This window comes from Malania oleifera, chromosome 7, assembly GCF_029873635.1.
Source record: "Malania oleifera isolate guangnan ecotype guangnan chromosome 7, ASM2987363v1, whole genome shotgun sequence".
NCBI lineage: Eukaryota > Viridiplantae > Streptophyta > Magnoliopsida > Santalales > Ximeniaceae > Malania > Malania oleifera.
Genome location: NC_080423.1, coordinates 10,771,160 through 10,786,986, shown reverse-complemented (window position 1 = coordinate 10,786,986; position 15,827 = coordinate 10,771,160). Strand labels below are relative to the sequence as shown.

At 34.7% G+C, this 15,827-nt stretch overlaps 1 protein-coding gene across 1 annotated transcript; it reads left to right on the top strand.

Annotated features, from left to right (window-relative positions):
* Positions 1–2,614: 2,614 nt before the first annotated feature.
* Positions 2,615–4,799, top strand: LOC131159527 (ethylene-responsive transcription factor RAP2-4-like). Its single transcript, XM_058114518.1, has one exon. The coding sequence runs from the start codon at positions 3,234–3,236 to the stop codon at positions 4,410–4,412; it is 1,179 nt and encodes a 392-aa protein (XP_057970501.1). The 5' UTR covers positions 2,615–3,233; the 3' UTR covers positions 4,413–4,799.
* Positions 4,800–15,827: the final 11,028 nt, after the last annotated feature.

Sequence of the window (15,827 nt, the reverse complement as noted above, 5' to 3'; positions counted from 1 at the left end):
GAAGGTCGAGATATCCTATTGCTAACTATGTATCCACCAAGGAACTCTCTGAACCTCTTAAGAAATTTGCACAAGAACTCTCCATATGTCAAATTCCTACCAGTGTTCATGAGGCATTGGCAGATCCAAGATGGACCCAAGCTATTGAGGAAGAAATGGAGGCACTACTAAAAAATGATACATGGACTCTTGTTCCATTACCTAAACAAAACCGAATTGTGGGGTGCAAATGGGTGTTCTCCATTAAACACAAAGCAGATGGATCTATTGAACAGTACAAAGCACGACTGGTAGCGAAGGGATATACGCAGACATATGGTGTTGATTATCAGGAGACTTTCTCACCTGTAGCCAAGCTAAATACAGTCAGGGTATTATTGTCTCTTGTTGCAAATCTTGATTGGCCTTTGCATCAATTTGATGTAAAGAATGCTTTTCTCAATGGCAATCTCCAAGAAGAGGTTTATATGGATGTTCCTCCTAGTTATACAACATCTTCAAAGAATGGAGTGGTGTGCAAATTGCAGCGAGCGTTGTACGGACTGAAATAATCACCACGAGCATGGTTTGTAAGGTTTAGCTTGGCAATGAAGAAATATGGCTTCCAACAAAGTAACTCTGACCATACTTTGTTCTTAAAGCATCAATTAGGTAAGGTAACTGCTTTGATAGTCTATGTAGATGACATTATTATTACAGGAGATGATGAAGATGAAATCTCTCTACTTCAAAAGCAATTAGCAACTGAATTTGAGATGAAAAATTTGGGAGGACTCAAGTATTTCTTGGGAATTGAAGTTGCCAGGTCTAAGAAAGGCATATTTCTCTCCCAGCAGAAATACATATTAGATTTGCTAATCGAAGTAGGGATGTTGGAGTGTAGGCCTGCAGACACCCTCGTGGTTCAGAATTACAAGCTTGGAGAATACCCAGACCAAGTACCAACAGATAAGGGAAGATACCAAAGGTTAGTTGGTAAACTCATTTATCTCTCCCATACTCGCCCAGATATTGCCTATGCTGTAAGTGTCGTAAGTCAATTTATGCATAATCCAAGTAAGATTCATATGGAAGCAGTGATTCGAATACTTTGATACTTGAAGTCATCCCTGGGCAAGGGACTTATGTTCTCAAAATATAACAGTCAGCCGATGGTTTATGGGTATACGGATGCGGATTGGGCAGGTAATATCACTGATAGAAAGTCCACATTAGGATATTTTACATTTGTTGGAGGAAATCTTGTAACCTGGAGAAGCAAGAAACAAAAAGTGGTAGCCTTGTCAAGTGCTGAAGCCGAGTTTAGGGGAATGGCTAAAGGTCTTTGTGAACTCCTTTGGCTAAGAAAGCCACTCAATGAAATTGGGTTTGCCCCCACTTCCGAGATGGATCTCTTGTGTGACAATAAATCTGCAATTGTCATTTCTCACAATCCTATTCAACATGATCGTACTAAACATGTGGAGGTAGATCGACACTTCATCAAAGAGAATCTTGAAGCAAAAACAATTAGGTTTTCATTTGTGAAATCCGAAGATCAATTGGCAGACATCCTTACAAAAGTTGTATCTAGCAAGGACTTTTACAACTCACTTGACAAGTTGGGCATGCGAGACCTCTATGCATCAACTTGAGGGGGAGTGTTGGTGTGAGCTATCATTATAAACAACCAAGAGAGATTTAAGGCATTTGAAATTTGTAACGTCCTATAAATCAAGGGTGGTTAGCTTGAGTCTAAGAGATAAAAATTTGTATAGCAAAGTTAAGTTTTTTTGTATATAAGAAAGGACAGATGACTGAAAAAAAAAGAAGAAGAAGAAGATGAAGAGGTTGAATACAAAAGACAGATTTTTTACAGAAAGGTTTTTAATTTAAATATGTATTGAATTCGTACAAGATATAATATAAACGTGCATTAAAATTTATTTGAATCCATTCAAATTTAAATTTAAGATCCAAAATTAATATTTTCAAATGCAACATGAATGAAATATATGACAAAATCAAATATTTCATTCTATTTTCTATGTATTATGTTAGATTATCACTTTACTTAAAAGTTTAAGTTGTTAGGTTGTGTGTTAATAATATATGTTAAGTTTTAATACTTTCCTATAGAGATAAATACATAATAAATTTTTAAATATTATAGAATAAATACGAACGACGAGACTAGAACTCAATTAATAATTATTTGTAACTAAAAAATAATTTGAAAGATTTAAATGCAATATAAAAAATTTGGGGAAACATTAATAATGAGGAGAGTGACTATATTTTTTCTTAAAATTTTTCAAAAAATTGAATTCAAATTTTAATTTATATTTTGGTTGAACCTATCTAAGATTTGATTTTTCCCATTTTTCTTCACCACCCATAATGGCGCTTGAGAGGACAAAAACGTATTAAATTTTAAAAATTGATGGCGTACGCGCAAAGGGTCAACCAAGTTGCAGCCAATAAAAGTATGGCCACGTCTAAAGCCACCGAATGCACACTGGCATCTGTCGGTCCATTAATGGCAACCGTCATACGTGTCACATTTTCATTAGCTAGCACCCACCCAAGTTGACGAGAGAGAGTACAGGAGAAGGCGGTTAGAGAGAGAAGCTCCGGTTACAGAAAAGAGCGAGAGAGGGCTCATGGGCTGGTGGGCTATTTAAACCAGAGAGGATGGCCTCGCAAAGGCAGAGGTAACAACCAAGGTGAGGCCACTCAAAAAGAGTGATAGTGATTTCATCTTCCCCAATCTTTGTGTTTAGGGTTTCTGCAGCTTGTTTTGATCAATTCTTCTTCTTACTCCCCCCCCTTCTCTCAAACATCCCGCTTCTCTGAATCCCTTTCTGTCATCGTCTGTCTTTCAACTTCTGTTTTGGGGAAGTATAAAGCAGACCCGTGAGGGTGTTTTTTGAAAGCCAGGTGATTCAGAATCGAGATCCAGCTTCTTTTTTAAGTTTTTTATTTTTGGTTTTTGTTTTTGGTAAAGCTAGTTTTGGTTTTTTCTTTGATCAAAACAACCAAAAGGGTTTGTTTTTCTGTCCCTCAGGTTGGTTTTGGTTCTTATTTTGGTTTCTTCAGTAGATTTAATCTCTGTTTTTTAGCTTTTTTTGTCTTAAAAATCTAACCTGCTCTTTAGTTTTGGTAAGAAACAGGTTGGTTTTGGAAATATTTTATATATCTTTTTCGCTTGTGATATTGTGTGGATTAGTTATTGCATACACAGCTGAGAAGGCATGGCGGCAGCTATAGATACCTACGGTAGCAGGCTGGTTTTCTCAGATCCACTTGGGGAAGAGCTAATGAAAGCACTTGAACCTTTTATGAAAGGTGCTTCATCACCGTCCTCTTCTTTAAACCCTTTCCACTCTTTTTCTTCTTCGCCCTCTACCTCTACTTCATCTTCTTTATCTCCCCGTTCTGAATCTTTTGCTTCTTCCTCTTCCCCATCTTCTTCTCCTCCTCCATCAACATCATCATCATCATCATCTTCTACTACTTATTCTCTTTTCCCTCTCTGTTCTTCCTCTCAGCCCAACCTGTACCCTGAATTTTGCTCACCATCGACTACCCACGTGTTTTCTCAAGGGTTCTCGAGCCAGGACGATATGGGTTTCGAGCAAACAGGCTCAATAGGGCTGAACCAACTCACCCCTTCCCAGATCCTTCAGATTCAAGCCCAAATCCAATTACAGCAGCAGCAGCAGCAGCAACAGCAAGCTGCTGCCATGACCGCAGCTTCAATCCATAACCAAAGCTTAAGCCAGTGGAGCCATCAACACCAAAACGTCAACTTTCTGAGCCCCAAAGCCATACCCATGAAGCATGCTGGCTCATCCCCAAAGCCCACCAAGCTTTACAGGGGAGTGAGACAGCGACACTGGGGCAAATGGGTTGCAGAAATCAGACTTCCCAAGAACAGAACGCGACTCTGGCTTGGTACCTTCGATACCGCCGAAGAAGCCGCTTTGGCTTATGACAAGGCCGCGTACAAGCTCAGGGGCGATTTTGCTAGACTCAATTTTCCGAATCTCCGGCCCTCTCACGTAGCCGGAGACTTTGGCGACTACAAGCCTCTCCATTCCTCCGTCGACGCGAAGCTTCAGGCTATTTGCCAAAGTCTGGCCAATTCCCAGAAACAGGGGAACACGGGGAAGAAGAACGCAACGTCGAAGGCGGCGACGGCGACTCCCCCGGCAAAGATGGTCTTTGATAATTCACCGAAACCGGAACCAGAGTGTTCAGCGCCGGAGGATTTGAAGCAGGAGACCTCGTCGTCGCCGGCTATGTCCGATGCGGGTTCTTCCCCTGAATCTGATATCACGTTCTGTTTCTCAGAATGGCCATGGGAAGAGTCTGACAGTTTGATGTTGGAGAAGTATCCGTCGGTGGAGATCGACTGGGCATCTATCTAGATCCCCATTAAAATGTAGTATCAGTATTTTTGATTCTCCCTTGTTCAAGTTGCAGTCCTTTCTAGGTGGGGTTGTGTTTTTTTGGCTTTAAGGTTTAGGTCTCTTGTCTTTGGAGTAGCTTCCTCTGCGATGGGGTTTTTGACATTGCAGGGGAGGTGACAGTGTTGAGTCTGGGTGGGGGGTCAGCCATTAGAGGGTTCTAGGGTAGTTCAGAGGCTGTGTGAGGTACGGGTTTAGAGCTCTCCACCTGGGTCTGCTGGTATTTTTTCTTGGTAGACCAGGGAGAATTCCTAGTTACATGTTTTGTATTTGTAATTTTGTACTTGCAGGTCATTGTAATTAGCGCTGTATTTCAATGTCCATATAATGTACTTTTGTCTTCTGGCATGTTTGGCTTGTTCTGTATGTTTTTTTTTATGCATAAGGATTCAAGATCAGGGATGGACCACTTACTTCTTTGAATATTTCTACGGCCCTCCTAATCCACAGAGTGGTTGAAAAGTAAATGGGAACAAATTTTTGAAAAGGTCAAATTATAATGAATTTGATTAAAATATAATATAAAAATTATATTGAATTTTGTTTAAATTTAATAAAATTATGTTTTTAAATATATCGCTAATAAACTTTAAAATTTATTATGTATAAGATGATATATTAGCATTTCAATTTTTTATCCTTCATAAAATATTTTTTTATTCATTTATCAAAATTTGATTTCCTAAGAACACTGCCATGATATTAGGGCAACTGAATTTGTCATATCACGCCGACCCATGTGAATTTGGTCTTTAAAAGTTTATATTTGATTTAAATTTTTATTCAGAAATTTCATCAAATTGGCATTAAAACTTCAATAATTAAAATATTATAATTAAAACTTGAGTGTGCTTCAATTATAATTTTTTGACAGATTAAATTATAATTGAGTAAAATTTTAGGTTATATTTCGTTTACAAGTAATTATTATGAATAAAATAAAAAACAATGCAAATGTAATGAAAATTGTTCCAAGTATAATAATGATTTAAAAGGAAGTTGCTTATGTTAATATGAAACAGTGAATTAATAGAATTTAATAGAAATTGTTCGTTGTGAAAATTTTTTTATTTTTTATTTCTAGAATTCAAATAGTTACAAGAAAAAAAAACAATCTATTTTTAATATTTCAAAAAAATTATACCAGGTAATCTATTTAGGATGATGGATTTTGAGAACTAGATTTGAAAGAAATATATTCCTATTTTATATTTTGCAAACATCCAAAATCTGCTCCATAATATAGTGTAAGAAATTATAAATTAGAAAAAAAGAAAGAGAGGTGTTTCCTAAGTTTTGTATGTAAATTGAAAAAAAATTAAAAAATAAGGCGATATTTTTATAATTATTTAAAAAATAAAAAAATAAAACCATTTTCGCAAGAAAATAATACCAAAACTTTTATTATTTTTTATTTATAAATATTACAAAACTGAAAAATTCACTATTTTTTTTAAAAAAAATTAAATAAAAAATTACTTTCCACACCCATAATTTATAAGAATACACATTTCACAAATAAAAAAACATAACCTTATCCTTTTGAAAAAATTTAAAATAATTTTACATACTAATTTGTATTATATTTTTTTATCAAAATCTATACAAATTCAAGTTTAAATCTTAAATTTTATTATTATTATTATTTTTGAAAATTTAGCATTTTTATTAGAGCTTACGAAAAGATCTTGAGTTAAAAGCTCAAAAAACAAAACAGAAACAAAAGAGTATTAGAGCTGTTAATTTAATCGTTAATTTTGTTAGTTTAGTCATGTATTTATAAATATAAATAATAATATTTTGTGTTCGCTAAGTTTACTTACAGTATTTATCAAGTTTTTATAAAGTTCCGAGATCAGATATTTTTTCCCGCTATTTTAAATTTAAAAAGCCGAGGGTCCGCAGACTGGGAATCCAAAGTTAACGAAGAGATAAGCTCTAGAAATTGCTTGCACAACGTTCAATTCAGAAGACAGTAGACAGCCTGCCAAGCAACCAAACGGGCATGTGAGATGAGAAGGGGGACAGGAGAAAGTTACAAATGTATAATAACAAATTTTCAAAAAATTCCCAAATGTCCCGAGAGATTGAGAAAAGCTTCCAAAGAGAGAAACTTTGGGGAACAGCATCAGCGACAGCAGCTTTGGAGTCGCTAAAAAATAGTTCTTTTTAGTGACAACCCTTCTCAATTCCCTACGAAATTGCCTCCTCCATTGCCCACGCATCGCATTGGAGAGCACAGCTTACGCTGCAAGTTCATGTGCTGCTGCTTGCTTTTCATCCCATCTTCCCATGCTATGAGTCACAATACCATATCTCTTATGTATAAGCAGTAACTCCTCTTCAGGACCCTAAAACATTTTCTTGCATTAGTTTTTCTTTTTATTTTTTATTTTTAAATTCTTGATAAGGAATAAGAAAGTATTAATTTGAGAGAGAACAAAAAAAAGAAATGCTCGTCTTTTATTTGAAGACAAACTTATAGGGTGACAGTAAGGGCTGGTATCCAACCTAAAATAAGTGAAATTTGACCAAACATGGATTAGACCAAAAATAAATTAAGACATTTAACATGATATTATTTAGATAAGATAACTCATTAGTTAACCTAATTCAAGTCAACCGAGCCACCAACTGGCCTTTAGTTGTCATGTCTTTATAACAGCTATAATCACAATTGGCGAGCAATAGACTGTGCAAAAATATTGAAATGTATCTTTGGATAAGGTTAATTTCCTAAAATCTTCACTCATCCACACAAAAGAAGATCTACATCTTAAGTAAAGTCTGTAAAGGAAATCATCCTTCTCTCTAAAATTATAAGAACTGACTTTAGCATCGAAGAGTTGCTATTAAAGAATATTTTATTTTGCAGGCTTCTTGCTCAAATAGTCTCGACATAAAGAAGCTCCATTCCTTGTAGCAACTTGAGTGCGGAATTCGCTTCATCAATCAACATCCTTACAGAACAATTGGCAACTAAAGAAGTGACAAAACTAATAAACCATGATCGAACGGGTCAAACCAAATAGAAGATGCGAGGCTCAGAGATGCGACACATTTTCATAATATAAGTTATGATGAGGATGATCATCATACACAGAGGCATGTCCATGAACATGACCTACTTAAAGTAGGATCCTCATATGAGGCCTTAGAGAAGTCTAGCAGGGGAAGTGACTAAAGAAAATAAAAATCTTGGAGAGCCTAGTTTTTTATGACAACTCTCTTTTGTTGAGATATCTTAAAGGAAGCATCACCAAATTAATTTCAAGCATCCATGCATAGATTGAGAGCTAGCTATAGTGGCACTAAAGAAACAAAGGACCATGTGGAAAAATTTACATTTATTATGTTGTTGAATGCATGCACTAGCACCATTATGTTGTGGCACTAAGGTTTTGTCTTATCTGGTGCCTCATGCACTAGTGAAATCAATTAGTTGTTTTAATTAGTTATGCAAGCTCGTTGAAACTTAAAAAAGAGAGGGAAACAATTGTTAACTAGGTGGTAGTGTGACAAGGACAACATGATTCCTTGCATGACGTCACACAAAAATCATAAGGAATGTTTGCAAATCTCTCATCTTAGCCAAGATATAAAAACAATAGCACTTGTGGATAGAATATGGGGCACTAAGTTTAGCTTAGGAGATGAAGCAATTCATAAGCTTGAAAAGATAAAATAAAGATCGTATGGGCATACCGCAATAATCAACCCAAAAGGAGGAAGGATAACCTAAAGAGATGGTTTTCCAAGTTCACACCTTTGATTGGTTCTCAGTTGGAAACTCTCCTAGAGATCTATGGATTACATCTTGCTAGGATCTACAATACGATTGCTATGTAAAACCCCTAAATATGCATAGCGGAATATATATTTGTATGTAAAGAATCAAACACATAATGCAGTACTTTAATGGTGAATATACAAAACAATCCACAACCACAACAAGTAAATGAAAGTAAGAACAATCACAATGACACAAGGAATTACGTGATTCAGTAATGCCTACATCCATGGGAGCAAATGATAAGGATTCACTATCTTCTTAAGTAAATTATAAGAGCAATATAGGAACCCTATCAATTCTCATAATCTACATCAACCAACACTCTAAATTTATGCAATACGACATAAAAATAGAGTTCCCATAGGTTTTCCCTCCAAACCCCAACCATACTAACGTCTCCTATTCAAAATTTGAAATCCGCACTAGGCATCCCAAGGCAAACTGTCGATGGTTTTAGACAAAGTAGAATCACTGCCCAAACCCTCGATGGTTAAAAGGCTAGCGTCGACGGTTTGCCCTGCTGCACCCTAATTTTATTCATGCTTTCCCTTTAGAATGTGAGCCGCATTTCACAACAATCTCCACTTTGACGAACATACGCGCCTTAGGAGAAACCAAAAACATGAACCTGTTGTTCCACCTTGAACTTGGGATGTTAGGTTGGGACCGCCTCCCGTCTAGCAACTAGGGGCAAACACCAAGTCCAAGCAATGCCACTTGAACTTGATGATGGCAACTTCGGCTTCTACCATCAACCCCGATTCAGTTGTAGATGCAACAACCTGAGACTATGCCCTAGGCTTCTAACAAGACCTTCCCACAACAGTAAACACAAAAGCTGCTGCAATCCTTCTATCACCAAAGGCCCTTGCATAGTCTTCAACATATCTCACAATTGATGGTATACTCTGTTGCATGCCGAAACACCCATTACACCATCATAAGGGCCCTTTGAAATATCCCGAACATCACAGTCTATCCTTGGGTACCGAGCAGTAGACATTCCATATTGATTCTCCACAAAATCCCCTTGAGACGACAAATGAAGTCTCCCTATAGTTTTGTTCACAAAGTCACCCTAAGATAACACCAATCTCCATGCAACCCTGTCCACAAAGCCACCCTAAGATATCACTAATCTCCTTACATCTCTGTCTATGCGTATCAACAAACCAAGACTCTTCTTGGCCGTACCCAACACATTCATGTCAAAACCTATCAATAGAGTTCCCAACTAATAAGCCTTAGTCAAAGCCTTCTTAGCCAATAACATGTCATTTACACACAATAGATATATCATCCTGCTGCATCTTATTACCCTTTTCCTCACTAGAAGCCTCACAAATTCGCACACCTGGTACATATGCAATACTTCCATTTCTTCCACCATACCACTCATCCACTTATTTTTCCCTTTGCTTTGCACTGCAATTTGAAAAATAGTAGGAACCTTGCTTCTGGTAGTAATGAATGCATAAAACTCCAGAATTCCAAATTTATACCTGAGTGGTGGTGTGATAGTGCATACCCACCATGATTCTTCTGATCTCCCGAGCTGAAACTCCTTGCAATATGAACAATGTCATCTCTGCCCTGAGTTTGTTGCTCCACCTGCATTATATGCCCATTTAAATTGTAATACTATTGACTCGAGATAGAACTCCCCGTATTTCTGCCTTGAGTATCTAACTCCACCTGAATAACATGATTGCTATTGTCGTAGTTTTCTAGCATTTGTTTCTCTCCCTTTACCTGAGTATGCTGCCCCATGACTTTTCACCAAAAGTCATGTTCTTGATCACTGGTTTGTTTGCCATAGGATCACCCAGCTTGCACCTATCTTTCTTATACCGTAGAAAGATGTATTGTCCAGACATAATACCAAACCTAAATCCTCCATCACTAGAATAGTGCACCAGTGGACATCCAATTACACCCAAGTAGTCTACCACAAAACATGCCTACAATTCACTCACAACTTTCCCATCTAGAGATACCGTTGGCGATCAGTCACACAAGAAATGCACCATGCTCACTAACTTCACCAAGACATACCTGGCAAGCCCTGCATATAACCTACCCTGCTCACAAAACTTCTTGAACTAAACCACTGTACTCAGTCCCAATGTCTGACTTGAGGATCTCTCTCCAAGTCTGATTTTCCACCTCAACCACAAGTTAAACTTGGCAAACACATTAGGTTTATGCCACATAATATAAACCAAGACCTTTCGTGATACACCCATAAAAAACATATGTTTGCCTTATGATGTTATCCTCACCGGTCCCCAAACATTAGAATACATAGAGTCACCTATATGTTATAACCACATATGCCACAGAACATCTGACTTGGATTCTATAGCTATAGCTCTACCTACAACTATAACACCCTACAGTGCATAGATATTTCCTGCTAACTTTTCTCCTTTGATCACTATCGAGTCGCCTTCACAAACTTTCATTTCCCCACCTTCAGACTTGTAACTATACCTATTACAATCTAAAGTGCCTAATGAAATTGCATTCTTCCTTAGACCCGATACATGTCTTACATCACATACAGTTCACACAGCACCATCATACATTTTGATTTTGACATTTTCAATACCAATTATTTTGTATGAAATATCATTTCCCATCAAAATACAACCAGTATTTAATTGCTAAATAATTTCTTGGTGTGTTTGATCCTTCGGTTTAATAATGTATTTATAGAGATCAAAAACATATTTTCTTGTTTCCCAAGTTTCTTGGAGTATCCCTTAAGTTTTTACAAAGTTTGGAGCTCAAGAAACCAATTTTAGAAACTTTTCCTGACTATTAAAATTTCAAATTATACAAAAGTCAGGCTTCTGTGAAAAATGGTCACGCTACTGCCCAACTTTTTTTTAAAGAGGTAGTAGGGTGTCAGGTGCCTGGTAGAACATGGACAGGTTTCTTAGATTGCCTTGTCAGGCTTCTGGGAGAACAAGGTTAGGTTGTTGTCCTGCTGTCAACTTTGAGCACCCTTCAGTTGTTTTGTTATAACGTTTTATACATAACTCCAAATTTGACGTTCTTTGTGTCAACAGAAAGATAAGAGAAAATTACACAACTTTCATGTTGAACACTTTTTAAAATAAGGAGTTTGTGATAGATAAAAATGCCCATCAATGCTGATATAGAAAAATTAACAGCATTTGGAAAATCCTAATTTTGGTATTTCATTCCAAAAATAATTTTAACCTTTTTGAAATAATTTTTGACCTTATAAAAATGTTTTCCAAGTATTTTAAAAGGTATCTAGGCCTAAATAATTAACCTAAAAGTTTCATGCATCCATATTGAAATTATTTGAAATACTTACATAAAACTTCCTTAAGATTCTAAATCCTTCAATTCTTGAAGTCTTAATGTATGTTCTTGCTTTGAGTCCATTTTTTTTTTTTTCAAGCTTTCAATGTACTTTAGGCTTTTAGCAAGTTTAATTTAATATGCATGCTCTCATAATCTTCAAGTTTTATTAAATCATTTTTGAATCTATGCCTTAAGCTTCATATGATCAACCTTCTTTGAAGTATAAGCTTTCAATGGATCCTTGTGAATACTTGACCTTACATTTTCATAGTTGAGTAATGTCATCACTTAACCAAACATGTTAAGTTCCTCTTGTTTGTTATCATTAAAACAAGTTTTAAGCATTGTAAGGCCAACAGGGGTCATGAATAAAATTATCACATGATTATCACTCTCAATAGGGAGTTGACTTGGAGTTGTGGTTTTTCTCGAATTAAACCAACCTAAGGAGGCCGGCCTAGAATCCCTCGAAATATCCTACAAACTTAACATCATTGGTGAAAAATGCAGGGACAATCCTTGTTCTCTACTTGTTCATAAACCCACCATAAGATCACAAACTACGGCCTATACTAAATATTTCTTAAATAACACCTTAACTATTGTGACCAAGCTAGACGCTTAATCATAGAATATTTTTTGTCAAGATATTCATATTCTAAGAAATATTGTATTTACTGACTGGTTATTTTTAATTCATTAAATGTCCATTCTTAAGATATAATATAAGATTTTATTATTTTACAAAATAAAGAGGTTGTGATCATAAAATAAATGATAATATAAAAAGATTTTATTATGATAGTACTTTTTTTTTTTGTAACTTTCAAGCAATTAATCCGAACACAGTGATATTATTTATGTGAAGCAACAAAGGGAAATCAAAGGGGGAAGCAATTCGCAAGATGACAAACTTTGCTGCCTGTGCTTTTTAAGGCATGCAATTATCTTAGCGCAACATGAAAAGCGTGGGCAAGTCCTCTCAAATGTCACTTGAAATACTTTTTTCATATATGATTAGAATTTTTGGTCTCTATGGGAGGTGGTAGAGAGGGTACTAAAGGAGGATGAAGTTATTAGCCATATTGAGTTTTAATTGATGATCTTACATTTTAGATATTAGAGTATTTTGTTTTTGGAATGAAACTGCAGAAGTAGAAATTTGATTAAGCTATGACTCAATCACTTTAAAAATTCATCCAACTATTTCTATTCCTTTTTACGTTTGTTGTGAAGTTGGATATGAAGGAGAGAAAGAAAAGAAAAAGAAAAAGAGAAAAGAAAAGATAAGAAGAAGAAAGCAAGAGAGAGGAAGAGGAAACAGTTTCTTAAAGACTTGCCTTCAGTTCTAAGTTTAATAAAAAGCTTGAAGGAGAAAAATACCCCTATTTATACCACAAAATTGCTAAAAAAAAGTTAATTTTTTTAGAGCAGTGCTACACTTATTTACTAATAATACATCACACTTTTTCTTACCTACTGCTTTAAATAATTGTATCATATACGAAGTACGATGCCCACAAAGCAATGGGTAAATAAAATGTTGATATTTAGAAGATAATTATAGTATTTTTGTTTCTTTTAATGCTTCCCTTGAAGTTGGATGTATATAAATTTATATCACTTAACTCCAACTTGTTACAACAACTAGATAAGATAGATTTAAATAAAGTCTTCGTAAAAAGGTGTGATTGATCTGGGCATCTTTTCCATGACTCCAATACCTCTTTCATGCCCATTGTTACCTTTTTTTTTTTTTTTACTTTTTTTAAAAAAAAATTAAGATATATCCTAACCCGTAGATAAATATTACGGGCTCACATAGAAGTCAAATAGAGGGTGACAAAGCTTAAGCTTATCAGAAAAGCTTCTTTTTTGTTCTTCTCTCTTCTCTTATTATGGGAGTCCATGATGGTCAAAGCCTCTCAAAGACAATATTATTCTTGTAGTTAAAGTTTAAATTTATTGAAAATTTTAAGTTCGGTTTATTAACTTTTTTAAGATTAGAATTTCTAATTTTTGTTTCTTACCCTACATTTGCAAGTTTGGATTTGGAGCATTAGATTTAGATAATATTTAATATTTAATATAAAATTGTGCTTAGTATCATCTAAATTCAAGGTTTATGTTATCAAATACTATCTTAAGTAACGAAAGATTTTGAGATTTTACGCTTGTTTGAATCAATCTTAATAAGAGGCAAGGAAGAATACGAGATGCTAACCATCCAATAAGCTTCAAGAGTGAGTTTGATTTTCCTTTTTTACTTGAACTTTTTATTTAAAAAAAATAAAATTTTGGTTCAATGTATTTGGTAAACTTTTAAAAGTAGATTTTTAACTTTTTTTTTTTGTTAATTTTGAAAATTTACAAATTTAAATTTTTAAAAGCTATACCTTTCTTTATTAAATTATTCAATTTCATTATTATCCTTAATTTTTCAAATTTTACAACGTCATCAATATATTAATTATATTTCTTAAAAATACATTTACAATGAAGTCATATTTTAGAATGGAGTCCTTAGAACCTTTTTTAATATAGCATCCATCACAACCTTCAATGTCCATTGTCCTCTCATGAAACACTAGGTTGTTACAAATATAACTAGTAACTTGATTATTACAAAACATATCCATAGGTTTTTAACCAAGAACTCATATCTAAAATAATAGGCTTCAACCAAATATGCTCACTTACAATATGAAATATATATAGCTCGGTATCTATTTTATCCTAAAATTTTATATATATTTTTTGTTTCTTACTGCACTAGGCAACATGATTACCTCCTATGAATGTAAAATGTCCAGTAGTAGACATCCAATCATCAACTGAGTCAACCCAAACTACATCAAAGTATCCTATGATCTTATAATCTCTCTCTCTCTCTCTCTCTCTCTCTCTCTCTCTATATATATATATATATATATATATATATATATATATATATATATATATAACCTCTGCCACAAGAGCATTTTAGAAAACTTAGAACCAAAAAACATCCTAGTGTGGTTGTTTGTAATTTTAATTAAACTAACTCACCACCCCCCCGAATAGAGGACATATTAGGTATAGTAATAGTCAAGTAGATAAACTTGTCAATTAACTCCATATAACAATGATTATCTTCAAAGGCTGGTCCAACATCCCTAGATAACTTCACATTGGTATCTATTAGAGTATAAACCAATTTAGCCTCCATTATAACATTCTCATTTAGTAAGTCCAAGGTATATGTTTGCTGAGATAAATTCAACCCTTTGCTATGCTATACAATCACAATACCAAGAATATTATACAAAGTACCCAAGCATTTGATTTAAAATTTTTTTTGGGAGCCACGGCTTAATTAAAATTTTCAATCTCACTTGGTCAATACAAGTGATGATGACGTAGTCAACATAAATTGCTAGAAGTACCACACCTATCTTCTTTTGACAAGCAAAGATTGAACGATTAGAGTATCATTGAATGAAATATATATATATATATATATATAGACCACCTCGCTAAATTTTTCAAATTATGCTTGAGGACATTTCTTTAGTTCATAAATGGCCTTATGTAGCCAACACACTTTTCCATCCTTTGTGTGAGCAACATACTTAGGTGGTTGCTCTATGTCTACTTCTTTTTGCAAATCTCTATGCAAGAAGGAATTTTTCACATCCAATTGGTATAAATACCAATCAAAATTAACTGCCAATGAGATTAATAGACAATCAAAATTTAGTCAAGCAAATAGAAGAGAAGGTCTCAAAATAATCAGTACCATATATTTGAATGTGTCCCTTGGAACCTAATCAAGCCTCAAGTCATTTAATAAAGCAATCAAGGAAGATATTTGCCCCATGATACCTAATCCAAATATTTAATGAAAATAACTAGATCTACCTGCACCACCATGAAAATGGTACAAACCATCCTTAGTCCTCCATCAATCCTTTTCTACGACCGTATATCCTAAATAACACAATGAGAAGGAAACAAGGTCACATAATTATTATAATATATTTTTTTAACTAACTAATAGATAATAGGTTCAAAGGGAAATTTTAGTCATATATAACAAGACGAAAGGGTAATAGAAGGAAGTGAAAGAATATTGCCTCAACCAAAGATTGATGCAATTGAACTATCAACAAGTGTAACCTTGGAGTTTAAAGTAGTGGGTTCTGTAGACTAAAATAAATTAATTCTAGCTATTATGTAGGAGAAGCCACTAGAGTTAGTAACCT